Below are 16,900 nucleotides of genomic sequence, written 5' to 3'. Positions count from 1 at the left end.
TATTCGTGACCGGCTGCCCACTCGCACTTTCCTAACCGTGGGCCACCATCATCTCAATGCTCAATGTCCTAGGTGTCATCGCCCGGAAACAACCATCCACATCTTACGAGATTGTCCCTAGGCAAAAGAGGTGTGGAGTCAATCCTTGGGAATCTTGCCCATGTCTTTCTTTCAAGTGTCTTTGCAAGATTGGCTCCGAAGCAATGCAACTGCAAATAAGAATATCCTGCATCTTCAACTTCCTTGGCGTATTTACTTTCCATTTCTTTGTTGGAATTTATAGCTGGCTAGAAATGATAGGATTTTCAAGCACCAATCTTGATCCCAACACAGTCTTATACACTCCTCCGTCCAGGTTGCATTTGAATTTCATTTCCTAGCGGGATCTACCAATTGACCCTAGGTTAGGATTCCACAACTTATATATTGGATGACGCCTCCTGCACCCTATATTAAGCTAAACATTGATGGTAGTGCCATTAGTAATCCAGGGTTAGCTGGGGTTAAGGGCGTTTTGTGAAACCATTCGGGTGAATGGATCTCTAGATTTTCCATTCACTTAGGACTCGCATCAAATAACATGGCTGAGTTGGCTACTATCCGCCAGGGTTTGGTGCTTGCTTGGGATATGGGCTTTAAATTCATACAGCTTGAACTCGACTCTAGTGTTCTGCTAACTTGGTTAACTGCTCACAATGCCACTTATCCTCCTAATATGTTACCTTTAATTTGTGATTGTAGGAACCTCATGGACAAGGACTAGGAGGTTCAGGTGCTTCACGTGTATCGTGAAGCTAATGCTTGTGCGGATGCTTTGGCGAAGTGGGAAACCCATTAGCAACACTTTTTGTCTGTGTATAGTTCATGTCCTAGTTTTGTATATGTGTGCTATGTAAGGGATTTGGCAAGCCTTGGAGCAACTAGATTTTGTGCCCGACGGCTCACTGGTGTTGATGTGTAAACTCTTTATATTATAAATAAGACCCCCCATTTCCATCAAAAAAATAAAAAAACAAAAAAAAACAAAACAAAACAAGACACATAACAAAATGCACATTTGAGTCCAATATGTAACACCATAGGCCCAATAAAATGATAATATATCTCATGCATTAGATATATGCATTTTTTTTTTCAAATGAGCCTTATACAATTATGAGGTTTATATATTATGAGAGGAATAATACATATATTAGACACATTACATCATTATTGCAATAAGATAGTTGTTTAGCAAGATTGGAAAAGTAGCCTGTCTTGCAAATGAATGCCAAGTTGGTGACATCATATACTCTATATAAAAATAACAAAAAAAATGTACTACCCATCAGGAATTAATATCAAAGGGCTGTTTTCTCGGTGGACTGTATCATGGATTTCATGGTCAAAGGTGTAGTACGTAGTATGGTAGATGAGGTTTTTAGCAGGGGAACTTTCATAACTAGTAGTAGTAGATCAACTAAAATTCAATGTATATTTGAAATTGAATATTACGTGGGCTGTCTAGAATAATGTTTCTGTATTTGATTATTAGTTGTTTGTTTCTGCATCAGGGAAGTGTGTGTGAGTATTTTTTTCTTAATCTTTAGTTGTTTGTAACTTTTTTTAAGGCAATTGTTTTTGTATTTAATTATTAGTTGTTTGTTTGCAGTTCTCATTCATTTTTATTTTTAAAATTCAATGTAGATTCAAGATTCAATTGAGTTCTTCTAGAAACACAACAAAATTTCATTAAAAAATTCACAATATTCCTAATATAGCCTACCAATTTAAACATTGTTTATTAAGAATTTGAATTATAGATTCTGATGGACCTATGTGTGAGGTAGTATATTAATTTTAAAAACTTTATTGTGTCTCTAACTTTATTAAATTCAAATTCTTGTTTATTAAGAATTTGAATTACAGATTTTGATGGACCTAAATTTCATTAAAAAATTCATAATATTCCTAATATAGCCTACCAATTTAAACATTGTTTATTAATAATTTGAATTACAGATTCTGATGGACCTATGTGTGAGGTAGTATATTAATTGTAAAATATTATGAAACTTTATTGTGTCTCTAACTTTATTAAATTCAAATTCTTGTTTATTAAAAATTTGAATTACAGATTCTGATGGACCTAAATTTCATTAAAAAATTCTCAATATTCCTAATATAGCCTACCAATTTAAACATTGTTTATTAAGAATTTGAATTATAGATTCTGATGGACCTATGTGTGAGGTAGTATATTAATTTTAAAATATTGTGGAACTTTATTGTGTCTCTAACTTTATTAAATTCAAAAAACTGAAAATATGGCCATCAAGACCAAGGATCCCACAGAACTCAACTTGAGAGAATTGAATTGTTAAAAGGACACCCACCAAGGAGAGATCAAGTAGGTAACAAACCACATCAAACTAAATTTCTGTTTGCCATGTCTTTGAACAAAAAAACCACATTGGTCTATCATTCCCTCTCTGCATGTGGTTCTTACTATATATAAACAGGCGTCCAGTAGTCTGGACCAACTTGCAGAAGAGCCCTATGATACTAGGAGTACAATAAAAGAATTATATAGAACTTTTTTCATTGATGATTAAACCATACAATTTCATGAATATAATGATGAAAACAAGGAATAAAGCAGACCCAAAAGGATCTGTTATTCACAAGAGGGAACTTGAACATAGAAAATGTTTATAAGGGTAAAACTAGCCATCTTTAGAACAAGGCAAAGTTTCCATAATCAACCATTTATTTGGCAACGACAAAAGTTCAAGGAACAACTCTTTTAAAACAAGCCTACTCCATCTAACAGCTAAATCTTGGAAAATCATAAAGAAGCACAAGCAACTGCCATCCCAGAACAATTTTTCCTTCTAATTCGCAGTACAATCTTTTTGATTAAGCAAGGGCACCCGTACAAGCTGTGACTGGAGCTTCGTTCTGTCTGTTTGCAGAACTGTATTTCTTGGTAATGAATCTGCAATTAACCAGTCATATAAAATATTAGTTAGTTTGAGAGAAATTAAACAGGCATGATTCAACTTTCAAAGAAGCCCACAAGATTTCTAGGATAACGGAAATGAAATCAGAAGTGATTAAAACCCAAGGTATAAAATGAGATAGGATGTTTTTGTGAGAACCAAAAGGTTACAGAAAGAATATCAATGATAAAGGAACATGACATACTGGTGTTAGTGCAAAACATGCTTTATGTTCAGTTAAAAGTTACCTGAAGAAATCCCTCCACATCAACTCAAACATTAACCAGTTCATTCCAGTATCAGGGGAGCCACCATCATTCCGGTTTGAGGAAGCAGAAATAGTTCTATCAGAAATACAATATCATTAGACAGTGACTACAAAAATAATTAATTGAAAAAAGTACAACATCATTAAAAAGTTGACTGAGGCACACCTAGCAGCTGTTTTCTTTAGCTCATCGAACATAGAGCGGGGAGAGACGCATCCCATGGCTAGCCATGGAGAAATTTTGCAGGAAAAGTTTGCACCATATATACTGTCATTGCTTCCATCCTTGGTCCCCTTGTGTGGTTGTGCTTGGCACTCAGCTGCAAATTTTTGAAGCCTCTGAAGTGCTTCAGTCTCACCTCCCACCATGGAAGCATTGGCCTACAGGACATAAATGACAACAATGTAACAGAGTTATTTTACCATAGAAATAATGATTATTTGAGTATTAGTAATTGTATGTGGTGCCATACATGACAATAATATCTGCACTGTATTGTTTGCACTTTACAGGGCTATGACTAGCAAAAAATGTTGCAACCTCAAAATACAAAATATTTTAACATGTCAACATAAGAGATCTATGATGTTGGTGAATTACTTCAAGGGGTAAAATTTACAAACAGGTAAAAGTTTTGAGTTTTATGCCAAATCGACCAACCCAAGCACCATCCTATACAAGTCTATAACAACCATTGCTGCTGCAGCTGAAGTCTATGTTTAGAAGCTAAACCTAATAATAAATAGAGCCAAACTTAAAACTTTGTGAGCCAAACAAAAAGACCTTCATACTTTAGTGAAATGTTTTAGGCAAACTATGAAAATTATTGAGTGAGACTTCATAAAAAAGCAGAGGATATACTGCAAAAGTAACCAAAGGAGTACCATGCATTAGGAGACATCCAAGCAATCGATAGCCTCATTTCCCAGTTTAAGTGGCTTATTGCAGTCATATTCCCATTATGCATACTACAACAGTCCATTCCCCAAGTAATACTTGTTTCTGTATGTTTAACAACCAGTTACATCCATATTGATTTACAAATCTTTCTTTTGATTCCCATCATATGTAAAACTATCCACTCTTTTGTTTAAGATAATTAGCATTTCCTAACAAACTAGCTCACTATTATAAAATGTTAAATCAGAGACCAACTATCAAGACCTAAGCTTTCATAAAAACTAGAAGTCTTCATATTTTCTGCTTCCCTTTTCATTATATCCTATTAGCAATATTCACCCATCTCTACTTAATTCACAGAACCAAAATCACAAACTCAAAAATATGATCATGCCAAAACATCCAAAGGAACAACTCCATAACATGACAAACATCACAAGCACAGAAACTAAACCATATAAAACAGTAACAGAAAAAGAACAAAACAAACAGAAGTCCAAACCTGAGACATTGTAGCAGATGGGTTAAGCCCCAAATCCGCCAGGGAAGGAATATCCCCAGCCTCAACATCACCACGAGAAGGCAAGTTCTTCAATTGATCCAATGCCTCAATGGTCTTCCTTACCTCCAATCCCTGCACTTTCTCCTTAAACCCACCATAATTTGAAGGCATATCCTCCAACTTAAACGGCAAGTCGTCAAGATGGTACAAAGTACTCCCCCAAAAGTACTTAACCTCCACATTCTCTTCCTTCATAGCACTCTCAATCTTGTCCTCACCCTTAACCTCATCATGAGAAACCTCTCTGTGAGCATACACAGCATCAGCACCAATAGCCTTAGCCAACTCAAGAAGCACTGTCTCAGGCTGACCAATTCTCACCACAAGATCAGACCCTTTCGCCTGTAGATTCTTCCTCAGGTCAGAGACCGATTCAATCAAGAAACTAGCTCTGTATGGACCAGTTTTGTCAAATCCAGATGAGGATTTTCCATAATCTCTTGGGTCAAAGCAATAGACAGGCAAAACAGACATGGCCTCGTTGTTTGCTGTGTTGAGGCACTCATTGTCATTGACACGAAGGTCATTGCGGAACCAAACTATGGCAGCTCGACGAATTCCAGCCCCGTTGTTAGGGTCTAAGGGGCGGCGAGGACCTAGAGAGAGAGGGTTCTGTAAAGGGTTGGCTGAGATTGTGGACTTGAATGAGAGTTTTGAAGGAACTGGGGCTGTGGTAGAGAGAGAGAGGTGGGCAAGAGAGGAGGCTTGAGTGGGTACTTTCACCTTGCTTGGATGGCGAGAAAATAAAGATTGAATTTTGGTTTCAAGAGAAGGGGTTTGAAGGATTTTAGGGAGAGAGATGGAGAGTGAAAGAGTGGCAAATGGGAGAGCGTCTTTGGAGGCTACAATGGCATGTTGGTTTTGCTCTTCTGAGGATTTGGTTTCTGGGTTTTCAAGAGCTTGAGTGTTGGGATCCATTTTGCTAAGGTTGGAGAAGATAGAGAGAGAGAGAGAGAGCTTGGAGTTGGAGATAAGAGTTAGGTGTGTGTGTGTCTGCGTGTGTTTCTGTTTTTTTCAAGTCTGGTTTGCTCTTTATTCTTTTGTTGTTGGTGTAAAGGAGTGGAGGATTCTGAGGTTATCAAAGGAGAGGGATTTAAAGCCAATTTTTTTACTCTTTGCAAGTTTTGTTTTTGTATTTTACTTCCCTTATTTGTCCACCGCAACAAAGTCTGCACCACCTAACATTTTCTCTAACTTTCAAGTTTCAACCTCATAGCATTCAGTCTTAAGTGAATCATGGGCGTTTTGAGAATGTACCCTTGGGTTCGGTAGGATTTGATTAACAATATTTTTAGGTAGGTACCATATTAAAAAGCTATTAAAATTTATTTCCATAAAAAAAACTATTAAAATTTATATCTACACTTCAATGAGAGATGCAAACTTTTTTTTTTTTTTGAGCTGAAAGATGCAGACTTGTTTATTCAGAATTTTGCTTGGACTAGCACATATTCATCTGGATTTTTTTTTTTTTTTTTCTGAGACATATTCATCTGGATTAATTTATGTGTCTGTGGTATATTTTGATAGTATATGACCGATGGTATTTTGACCACCTAAAATTCATCACTTTAGACTAGGTTCTTTCCTACTTTTCATTTCCTGGTCATTATATGGACGCTTAGATATTTGGGATTATGGGCCAGCAATGTGGTTGATGATTTGGTGCAATGTCAACATTAGTTGTGAGAGAGAAAAACGATTATATGAGGGTGGTTCAATGAATCAATTTTCTTTCTTTCTAAATGTGGGACAGTGGATTATAGTTAAGACTTGGATGAGAGATTTAAACTTCATTGAAAACATTAAGAGATATCAATTAGTTGAATTACAAAACTTTCAACGTATATTTATTTTTTTAATTAAAATATTGAACTTGAAGGTGTATACTAGTATTACCTTTGCTGATAACTTTTTTTTGTTGCCATATCATATTATGGTTTTTAATAACTCCTATTCTACTCAGAAGTTAAGACTTATTATTTATTCCGTTTGTTTTAATATTACTATTTTCTAAAAAATGTGTCATCTTTTAAAATATGTTTTTTGAAAAATTATTTCATTCTTTTATGTTTGGTAGTATTTTTTTTTTTTTTTTTTTGGAAACTATATCATTTTCCTATATATGATAACATCCTTAAAAATGATATATAGAACATCTTTGGTTGGACGGTTTGGCTGGGCAAACACGCGTTTTTTAATGAAAACGCTGATTATAACTTGTTTAGCTAGGTGATTTATAAGACAATGTATTTTTACAAAACCACAAAAAAGCGCATTATCAATTCACAATATCGGTCAACTTTTTTCAAAATGCAAATTTAAACTAATATCACATTCTCCTATTTCACTTGTTTGGGGTTCAAAATACCGAATATACCCTCAAATACATACACTCCCTTCTTATGAATCTCCTCTATTCTCTATCACCTCTGCCCTTGCTATTGTGTCACTTCCTTGTTTAGCCATGCACCTATATAGATGATTCGAGTCACGCATCTATCCCACTTTTTATGGGGCAGGGTTCATATTTTTAGTTTCATTTTAGTTTTGGTTCAATGAGGTGGCGCTCTAATTTAACGCCAGGTAAACAACTCCATGTTATGCTAGAATTGGAGTTGGCATGTGGATAACATGCAAAGAATAATGGTAAATGTTAAGGACTCTTTTTTATTATTTTATGAATAGTCTACCAAACTTTCAATAAAAGATCAACAACCATTGCATTGAAACGGTGAGACTTATTCTACAGCCACAGAGAGGCTAATAGGCTGCAATTTACGATAAGCCCATTATAGTAATTGCACATATTATCTAAATGTTCAATGAATAGAAACAACACTTTTCTACATATTTTACCAAACGCTTAGTTGTAATTTTAAAAACACACTTTTTGAAACCGCTATTATTTAAAAACGCTTTTTTTCAAAAAGCTTATCCAAACGGGCCCATAGTTGTTTTCAATAATTTCCATATTGTCTATTAACTTCGCTCATTTAGTGTGGTATGAGATAGAGTTGTTTTTTTGAAATTTTTTTTGCTAAAAACAATTTCTAAAAAATAAGTTATATTCTTAATAAGATTTTTCATTGACCAAAGATAGTGTAATCAAAGGGGATTTTGTGCATAAGATTATTCTTTTGGGGTTTTTTTACCAATCCAGTAGTCTCACATTTAAATATTGCTTTATCTTCTTTTAGAAAACATATAAATATTACTTTTGAGATATATAATTGTGTTAATTGTCCTATTCATTACACAGACTAGCATAGTGCATGGATCATTTAATATAAAATTTTGTATATGAAAAAGTTTATTGACTAAATATGAGATATAGCATGTCTTTCATTAAGCAAAGAGAAGAACTACTGTACTAATAAATATGAATCTAAACACATACACTATTTTTTTTTTTTTTTTTTGAGCCAATCACTAAAAATATTATAGTTCTCCTTCAATATTTAAGTCAATTTTTTTTATTAAAAAAATAGTATTTGAAACTTATGGTATAGCTTCAAGATGTTGTTCTTCATTATTAATTAATATTAATATTAATATTATATATAAAAATAGAGACCTCAAGTGGGAGTATATGAGGTTCTGCCACGTGGCATAATCCTTAAGTTTCTCTCATTTAGGCTTCCATCTTATTAAAGTTTGCATTTATATCAATTTTTTAGTTCATTGAATGTGCCAATGGAGTAAATGCACATATTAATTATCTATAAGTGTGTTTCCTAAAAAATAAATTTATCAATAAGTGTGCACTAATTTTTTATATATGTATTTTATATGTTTTTTTTTTAATTTTTTATAAGAAAACAAAAACTTCATGTGGGAGACCATGCAGTCCTTGTCATGTGGCGTTTTGTTAGAATAATTTTTCATTTAGCTTTCCACCTCACATTTTTTTTTTAATATATATTTTGGATTATAATAAAATTCTATTAGTAGGATATTACTATTTTCATTGAGTGTTTAACCTACCATTATCATTCTAAAAAAAAAAAACTACCATTATCATACTAATAACATAAACGTGACATTATAAATTTTCTATGATATTTCCATAAGCCAACTAAACATTAACATTATATTATAAAAATTTTATGCCAACTCCAATGCATTGAAGAAACAAAAACAATGATTAAACAAACAATCAACTTATTAGTTATTACACCACATAATAACTAATTTCTCAAAAAAAAAAAGACTAATTTCTAATTTTATGACATTTACTCTATAGTCTAAATACTTCATCCCCTTAATTTTGTATTACACCATTAATTTAACAAAACTCTCTTTATGTAATCACAACATCACTTCATGTTATTACTGTAAAATATTTTGAACATTCTATATAACTTTTTCACGGTAGCTTATAGCATTATTCGTGCATCGTGCGGGCCTATTACTAGTTTCTCATGGCAGCTTATAACATTATCCGCACATCGTGTGGGCCCATTACTAGTTGTGTTAATTGTCCTATTTATTACACAAACTAACATAGTGCATGGATCATTTACCATTAAATTTTGTATATGAAAATTGAAAAAGTTTATTGACTAAATATGAGATACAGGCATACAGCATGTCTCTCCTTAAACAAACAAAAGAACTACTAATAAATATGAATCTAAACACATACACTAAAAATATTATAGTTCTCCTTCAATATAGAAGTCAATTTTTTATATAAAAAAATAGTATTTGAAATTTATGGTATTTCTTCAAGATGATTTTTTTTTTTTTTTTTTTTTTTTATCATTAATACAATACACTAATGAATTTCTTTTTTATGTTTGTGAAATTTGAATCTAAATTTCTTATTTGATGTCATAAAAATTTATCAATTAAGTTCACTAAATTTCACATATAAAGGCAATTGTTTACTTGAATGTCTGGGTATCTACACAAATGTGAGGGAAAAAAAGGGAAAAGAAAAATAATAGCAAAATGAATGATCATTATATCTTGGATAAATTTTTGTGCTCCAATAGGGATTGTTTTGGTTTTGTTGTTGTGTCATGTAGAGGTGTCAATTTAGGTTAGTGTGTCGGGTTCGTGTCGTGTCGAGGTAGGGGTATTCAACTAAATGCTTCAACTTGATCCCGACCCATTTAACAATCGTGTCAGCTCTTCAACCTTAACCTAGGGGTGTCAATGTTCGACCCAACCCGCGAACACGACACGAACCCAACACGGTTTTTTTCGGGTTAGGGTTGGGCCTTAATGGGTTTGGGTCATAAACGGGTCGACCCGAAAGTGACACGATAAGAAACGTGTCATAAACGGGTCAACCCGCGTAACCCACAATAGACACGTTTGACACGTCAATTTATTTGTGTCAAATCCGAAATGACCCACTTAACACAACCCGTTTAACTCGTATAACAAATAAATAATTATTTTATTTTAGATTTTTCAAATACCTTTTATATCCAATATATATTTTAAATTTAAAAAGAAAAGTAAGTAATTACAAATGAGAAAGGTAATCTTATTTGTTTCATTAGTTATTATTACTCTTACATTATTATTATTTAGTTTTTGTAAAACTGTTGAGGCGTGATCATATTTTGTAACTACTAATAATTTTTTTTTTTTTTTTTGGCATAGAACTTGTACAAATGAAATTGGATGAGCTTGTGGAAGATGTTATGAACTTGTACATCAACAAAGAATCTATGGATGATAATCGTGGTCATAGTCAGGATTAGTCTACTATTTGCTCAAATTCTTTTAATATTGATACTTAGCATTTGGCGAGTTCCAAGGATATTATATTTTTGTTGAACTATGTTATTTTATTTTTGTTAAACTATGTTATTTTGAATTTGGGTTGAAGTGCTGCACTTTTTTTGGAGTGTAAAGAACTTATTTCTAGATGAATGTTATGTTTTTATTGAACTATACTATTTTGAATGTGGGTCAAAGACTTAAAATGTATGTACTGGTTTTTGGGATATAAAAAAAGATAATTTATAGATGGATGTTATATTTAATATTATACAGGTTGAAATGGGTTGTGTTACATTCGTGTTAACCCAACACGATCCGTTTATTAAATGTGTCAAATGGGTTGGGTCAGGTCAACCCGCCTTATTAACAGGTCGGGTTAGGGTTGAAGGATCCTGACACGATTATTAAATGAGTAGAGTTAGGGTTGAGCCATTTAGTCTAATACCCCTACCTCGACACGACACGAACCCGACACGCTAACCCGAATTGACACCCCTACCTTAACCCAAATTGTTAATGAAAATGGGTTGACACGACCCGACCCACTTGACTCGCTTATAAAACGGGTCGTGTTGGATTGACATGAATGCGACACAACCCATTTCAACCCGCTTAATATTAAATATAATATCCATTTAGAAAATAAGTTTTTTTACATTCCAAAAGTAGTACATACACTTCAAGTCTTCAACTCACATTCAAAATAAAATAGTTCAACAAAAATATAATATCCATCAAGAAATAAGTTCTTTACACTTCAAAATAAGTGCATACACTCCAACCCAAATTCAAAATAACATAGTTCAACAAATTAAAATATAAAATCCACACATAATTTGCCAAATGCTAAGTATCAGTATTGAAAGAGTTGGTGCAAACAGTAGATTGATCGTGATTAGGGTTTATAAAGTTTCAAATTTCAATTATATAACTTGCAAGTTTTTGTAATTACTCACTTTTCTTTTTAAGTTTAAAATATAGGTTTGATATAAAAGGCATTTAAAAATTTGAAAATAAAATGAATATTAATTTGTTATACGAGTTAAATGGATTGTGTTAAATGAATCATTTAGGGTTGACACAAATAAATTGGTGTATTAAACATGTCTATTGTGAGTCATGCGGGTTGACCCGTTTATAACACGTTTCTTATCATGTCGCTTTAAGGTTGACCCGTTTATGACCCAAACCTGCTAAGGCCCAACCCTAACCCGCTAAAGCACATGTCGTGTTTGCGAGTTTGGACAAACATTGACACCTCTAGTGTCATGTGCATTTTATGCGCATAGTAAGATATGACATATCATTAACGAAACCTCTAAAGAACAAAAGTGTCTCCTCCATTGATCTATTTGTAGTGATTTTATGACATTCTAATTTTCTGCTAATTGTTTTGATGCCTTAACCTTTTTCTTTTGTGAAAACATTGGGCAATGTCACAGCCCATCTCCTAGCTCACTGGGGTGGCATTTTGAAACCAGAATGGGCTAATCCCCATCTCTTGTCCTCATGTTTTGGTTTCTCAATTTGAAGGAGACAGTTCTAGGCCCAGTAATGGTGTTCTTTTGTACTCTTCTTTTATAAGATCACATAAACGACTGGTCGTCTAAATGATTCACTTTGACTAAACTATTTGTCGTTGCCACTATGCATGTCTATTTGCCATCCTAGTGGAATCGATTCGATACACGGCATTGAGAAATGGGCAAAACTTCAACAACAGTTGCATTGTCTCTTTACAGTTAAAGTATCTGTTAAGTTAGTTAAAAATCGTTATGGTGGTTAGTAGTTTTTACAACGGCTATCATGAGCTCTTTCTTCAACCAGTTAGTATAAATAAACATCTCACTTTGAAAAGAACTGAATCAATCAATCAGGAAAATCCACACAATTTTCTCTCATTTGTTTTCACTTTCTTCCCTTCTCTGCCTTCTTCACTCTGCTTCTTTCTTTGCTCTACTCTGTTTGAGCTCTCAAACTCAGATACCCAATACAGAACTCTTACAAAGATGGAAGCTTTATTGCGCTTCACACGTCCACCGGCCATTGCTATCTTACGCCCACCATTGACATGCTCCTCCAAGAAGAGAGTCAGCGGGTTGAGAGCGAAACTCGATGATAGCACTGACCCATTACTCCAAGCCGCCATTAATTCTGCTTCTCTTCGTTATCAGGAGACCCATCGACCTGGTAAACTCATAACTTTCTCTGAGACATTTTATCAAACACATAATAGAGAACTTGTTATTGTAGTCTTATGGCATTAGCTTCATTAACACTTATTTGTCGTTTCTATAATTTTGTGGGGTCTTCATCTCTTTTTAAATTATAATGGCCATTTGGGCCAAAGCTCATTGGTTCTTTGTAATCTTTTTGTACCCATATATCCTTGGGATTGATTTTGAATGAAAAGTTAACATATGTGTCAAGTGGGCAAAGAAGATTTGCAAATAACAACATGTTTATGGGCACTTTTCTAGTGTATTGGGAGTAATTGCACCCAAGCAAGTTAGTTTGGTAGCCAGCCTCTCATATATCTTTAAAGGGTTACTTACTACTATAAAGTATTAACTCTGTATTCTTGAATGCATTGATACTCTCTGGAAATTCTTGCTTTAACATGAAGATCATTTTTTTTTTTTTTGGAGCAAATAGATAAATTTTCTTATTGCAATATGTTTTTTTTCAAGTAGTGGGATATCAATGTTATTGTTGCTTGCATATGCAGACCCGCTTTTTCTAGACACATATGCGGGTTGTTTTGTTCCTCCTCCTGTTCAGACGGATATCAAGCAACACTCAGACCATTATTGTCTTGCAACGAGATTTATTGATGATGCGTTGCTTCGTACAGTGAACCATATTGATGGATTTAAGCAGGTAGTTAATTAAGTAAAATTCTAGGAAATTAGATAGTTTTCACAATGACAAAGTTTAATAGAGATTGTTTTTGTATGGGCAGGTTGTTTTGTTTACAGATGGCATGGACACTCGGCCTTATAGGCTTGGTTGGCCGGCTTCAACCTTGATATTTGATATATCGCCTGAAAGGGTATTCAAAAGAGCAGCACAGAAGCTTCAAGGTTTTTGTCGTTTAACCAATATAAGTGGTGTATGATAGTACATCAAACTGTTAGTGACGTCTTCTGGTTCTGGTTCTAGTTGCGAAATTAGTGTTTGCAGCAAAAGCATTACAATTTTTCATGCATATCTTCCTGTCATTCTTGAATCTCAGTGAACTCAGCAAATCAAGTTTATTTGATATGCCTTGCTCATTTTTTTGAAACAAAAGAAGGCAATTCAACTTGTTCTAACTTTCTTAAAATTCATTAGATATTGGGGCAAGAATTCCAAGAAACTGCTTGTTCTTTCATGTTCCAATGGAGTCGCTTGATATACAGCAAACCCTATGTGCGAAAGGTTTTACTGGTGATCGGCCAAGTATATGGGTCATCCAGGTGATTAAAGATTTATGGTCAACATCAATAACCACTTACAATCATTTTCACCAAGAAACAAATATTTGAGTTGCTTAAGTAGGTGAGACAATTATTTTTCTATGAAATTATAGGGGTTTCCTGTGATGACTTTGGCCAATTTTGAGGATATTTTAGTTCTTGCAAGTAATTTGGCCATGAGTGGATGTTATTTCTTGGGAGAAATGCCAGCTTGGTTGACACAAACTGAATTTGGACCCAAGGTTAGATTGTTGTACTCTGAATAAAACTTAGTTTGGCTTCATTTTCTTCTCTTCCTTACAAAAGATACCACCCCTCTGCTTGTGTTTTGTGCAGTCAACTATAAGGCAATGGATGAACAAACTATTCATGAGCAATGGGTTCAAGGTGGACATGATTAGCTTTGAGGATGTTGCAGGGGATTTACACAAGCAATTAGCATTACGACATTACAATAAGATATTGTTTGCTGCAGAACAATTACGACTTTCTGATGATCAGGTAATTGTTTACACTAAACGATTTATGGTTTGATGCATAATAATTGTGATTTTCCGGTGATCATATAAAGAGAAACAGAGGAAGTTTTCTTCTAATCATTTTGTGAAATGCCCTGTTATGCATAGTGATTTCAAAATGCCATATTATTTGAGGGAGAAATGCTTGGGATCCTAAATGTTTTATTACAAAATAGTTACAAACTAACATGGCTGCTGAGTGTCGAATCAAGTGTATCACTCACACCACCCCTATGAATTTGACGTGCAGTTCATGCAAGTACACACTTCAAACTTGGCACCACTATATATGGCAATGTCAATTTGTAGCTAAAAATTGTAGTAAAACTGGTAATATCCAGCATCACTCCTATTTCCAGTGATTTTTTTTTTTTTTTTTTTGAACATTTTGATTTTTACTGAATATCTTCTCACATTATTCCTGAAATTTTAACTGAATTTTATTGTTTCCCCTGATTGTTTGAAGTTTTCATGATCCCATTCTTATTTCTGTGAATAAAAATTTTCCTAATCTGACGGACTGCAGCTTTGTTTTCTTTAAGCACTGTTCCTGCAGCCCATATGTGTATATGACTGAATTAGATCTTCTAATTCCTAGGTAAACTGGCCTGCCTAAACTGGGTTGTCTCAAACATGACAGCTCTATTTGGGGATTAGCAATGTGGAAATGAGAGCTACATCAAAATTTTGCCCCGGTTTCCTCTTTGGACATGAGACAGTGACAGATCTAATGATTTTTTTATAACTCTACCGAATAAAGAGAATATAGCTACATTAATATGAGAAAGAAAATTTCATTTTCTACTTCATAATTTCTTTTGTGCCTAAAATGGTATGCTGTGAAGTGTTGCAAGGATATGGGGCTTCTCAAGAACACCAAGTTTGTTTGCAATATGAATTTGATTTGCCAACTGACATTTATATGCATAGGCTACTTATGAAAAATATAATGGGTTGAGTTATCTAATGAATTTACATTTTTCTTTTCAGATGAGAACTTTTTGGAGAGAATTTCAGAGGTTGGAGGAACAAGGGGATGAAGATGGGTTCGAAGAGCTCTAATAAGCGTAGATAATGTTTTGTTAGACAACAATAATGTTTTGTTTTTCTTTTTTTTCCTTTTTTGTTCCTTTTTGTACATGTTTCAATGTCTGGCTCCCCCGAGGAGGTGGACTCTGGATCATTAATGGAAATAATGATCTCTAATGCCAAAAGAGAGATGCAAGCACAAATGCACAATAAAGCAAGAATGCAAGAGTTAGGGAATGTAGTACATAGGTGTCATCCTATATACACCAGGTGCGTCATGTAATACACACATAGCCTCATGATGACCAGAAGTTAAAATACATGCTATAGGGAATATAGCACATTGTTCTATCTTTAACTCCAAAAAGTTCACATTCTATTGTTGCTACAGTCTTGTTAAGCCATATCAATATAGTATTTTGGTTCATTTGGTTTATTTGGGTCCATTTTGGACTAATTAGGCCTTAGATTTTTTTTTTTTTTTTTTTTTTTTTTTTTTTTTTTTAAGATTTGGGCTCAAAATTCAAATTTTTTTCCATCTTAATTTTTGGATTGAAAAGTATGAAATTTTATTTTGGCCAAACTCTTTAGTTTTGGACTAAAATATATAAACAAAATAGACATTAAAAATTAGAGATAATAATAATAATAATAATAATTTAAGTTTTAAGTTTTAATAATAATAATAAATATTAACAAGATTACCTTATAATTTAAGTTTTAATAATATAGACATTATACTTACATTTGGAAAGAAAAAAAAAATGTTACAATTATAAACTTAATATAGCATGCCACATGTATTCTATAGAATGGGAGTGTGCATTTTTTATTTCAATATTCTTGGATGGGGGTGTACATATTCAAATTAGTCAACCAATTATGGTATTTTTTTTATAAAAAAAAATTTAATAACATCTTTTTCATTTATATAAAACAATATACTTTTTCTTGAGGAAATAGTAATACTTATTAAAAAAATACACACACACACATTGTTGAACAAAATATATTATATGTTTCATTATATAAAAAATTATAAAAATATAAAATACATTTAAATAATACATGCACTATTTAACCTACAAATTTTACATTATATTTTCTCAAGTATTGCTTTGATTTGCGACTACTTACTATTAAATGTCACAATTATTTTTTGTTGTGGTGCATAAGTTGTCCCTTACTCTATGAAAACACCAAGACAATAAGATTTATATCCAAGTAAATTAAAAAAATCATAAGACAGACATATATCTTTTCTTTTTTTGAAGATTAGAAAATATGATTTCTTCATTTCTTGTTTGAAAACAATAGACTTAGATTATCCAAAAATAATAAAAAATAACACCGGAACAATATCATGCAATTCTTAAACTCCCTCAAACCCAAACCTAGCCTTGAACTCAAACATCATAAAAGTTAAGACTATCCCGTCTTG

General features: G+C 33.2%; 2 protein-coding genes across 3 annotated transcripts; one reads left to right on the top strand and one right to left on the bottom strand.

Moving 5' to 3' along the window:
- Positions 1-2,564: 2,564 nt before the first annotated feature.
- LOC126710087 (blue-light photoreceptor PHR2) lies at positions 2,565-5,796 on the bottom strand. The gene is made up of 4 exons (XM_050410468.1): positions 4,653-5,796; positions 3,416-3,630; positions 3,230-3,325; positions 2,565-2,977 (listed from the first exon to the last, which is right to left on the bottom strand). Exons 1-4 carry the CDS (start codon positions 5,628-5,630, stop codon positions 2,899-2,901), a joined length of 1,368 nt encoding a protein of 455 aa, XP_050266425.1. The 5' UTR covers positions 5,631-5,796; the 3' UTR covers positions 2,565-2,898.
- Positions 5,797-12,139: 6,343 nt separating this feature from the next.
- Positions 12,140-15,886, top strand: LOC126709831 (O-methyltransferase 1, chloroplastic). Of its 2 annotated transcripts, none has more exons than XM_050410178.1 (7): positions 12,140-12,644; positions 13,183-13,334; positions 13,417-13,537; positions 13,788-13,912; positions 14,026-14,154; positions 14,249-14,413; positions 14,681-15,491. In XM_050410178.1, exons 1-7 carry the CDS (start codon positions 12,230-12,232, stop codon positions 14,741-14,743), a joined length of 1,170 nt encoding a protein of 389 aa, XP_050266135.1. In that variant the 5' UTR covers positions 12,140-12,229; the 3' UTR covers positions 14,744-15,491. The 2 variants fall into 2 exon arrangements, with proteins under 2 accessions (XP_050266135.1, XP_050266134.1); XM_050410177.1 differs by having other exon boundaries at positions 12,143-12,644; positions 15,421-15,886.
- The last annotated feature ends 1,014 nt before the right edge of the window (positions 15,887-16,900 follow it).

The sequence above is a fragment of the Quercus robur genome, chromosome 12, assembly GCF_932294415.1.
Source record: "Quercus robur chromosome 12, dhQueRobu3.1, whole genome shotgun sequence".
Classification (NCBI taxonomy): Eukaryota; Viridiplantae; Streptophyta; class Magnoliopsida; order Fagales; family Fagaceae; genus Quercus; species Quercus robur.
The sequence above is the reverse complement of the archived record's forward strand: the minus strand, read 5'-3'. Positions and strand labels throughout refer to the sequence as shown.

Coding starts and splice junctions, on each gene's coding strand:
- LOC126710087 (XM_050410468.1), bottom strand. CDS start 5,630: ATGGATCCCAACACTCAAGCTCTTGAAAACCCAGAAACCAAATCCTCA. Junction 3,631..4,652: donor CATCTGCTACAATGTCTCAG/GTTTGGACTTCT, acceptor TATGTCCTGTAG/GCCAATGCTTCCATGGTGGG. Junction 2,978..3,229: donor ATGTGGAGGGATTTCTTCAG/GTAACTTTTAAC, acceptor GGTTAATTGCAG/ATTCATTACCAAGAAATACA.
- LOC126709831 (XM_050410177.1), top strand. CDS start 12,230: ATGGTGGTTAGTAGTTTTTACAACGGCTATCATGAGCTCTTTCTTCAA. Junction 13,538..13,787: donor AGCAGCACAGAAGCTTCAAG/GTTTTTGTCGTT, acceptor AAAATTCATTAG/ATATTGGGGCAAGAATTCCA. Junction 14,155..14,248: donor AAACTGAATTTGGACCCAAG/GTTAGATTGTTG, acceptor TGTTTTGTGCAG/TCAACTATAAGGCAATGGAT.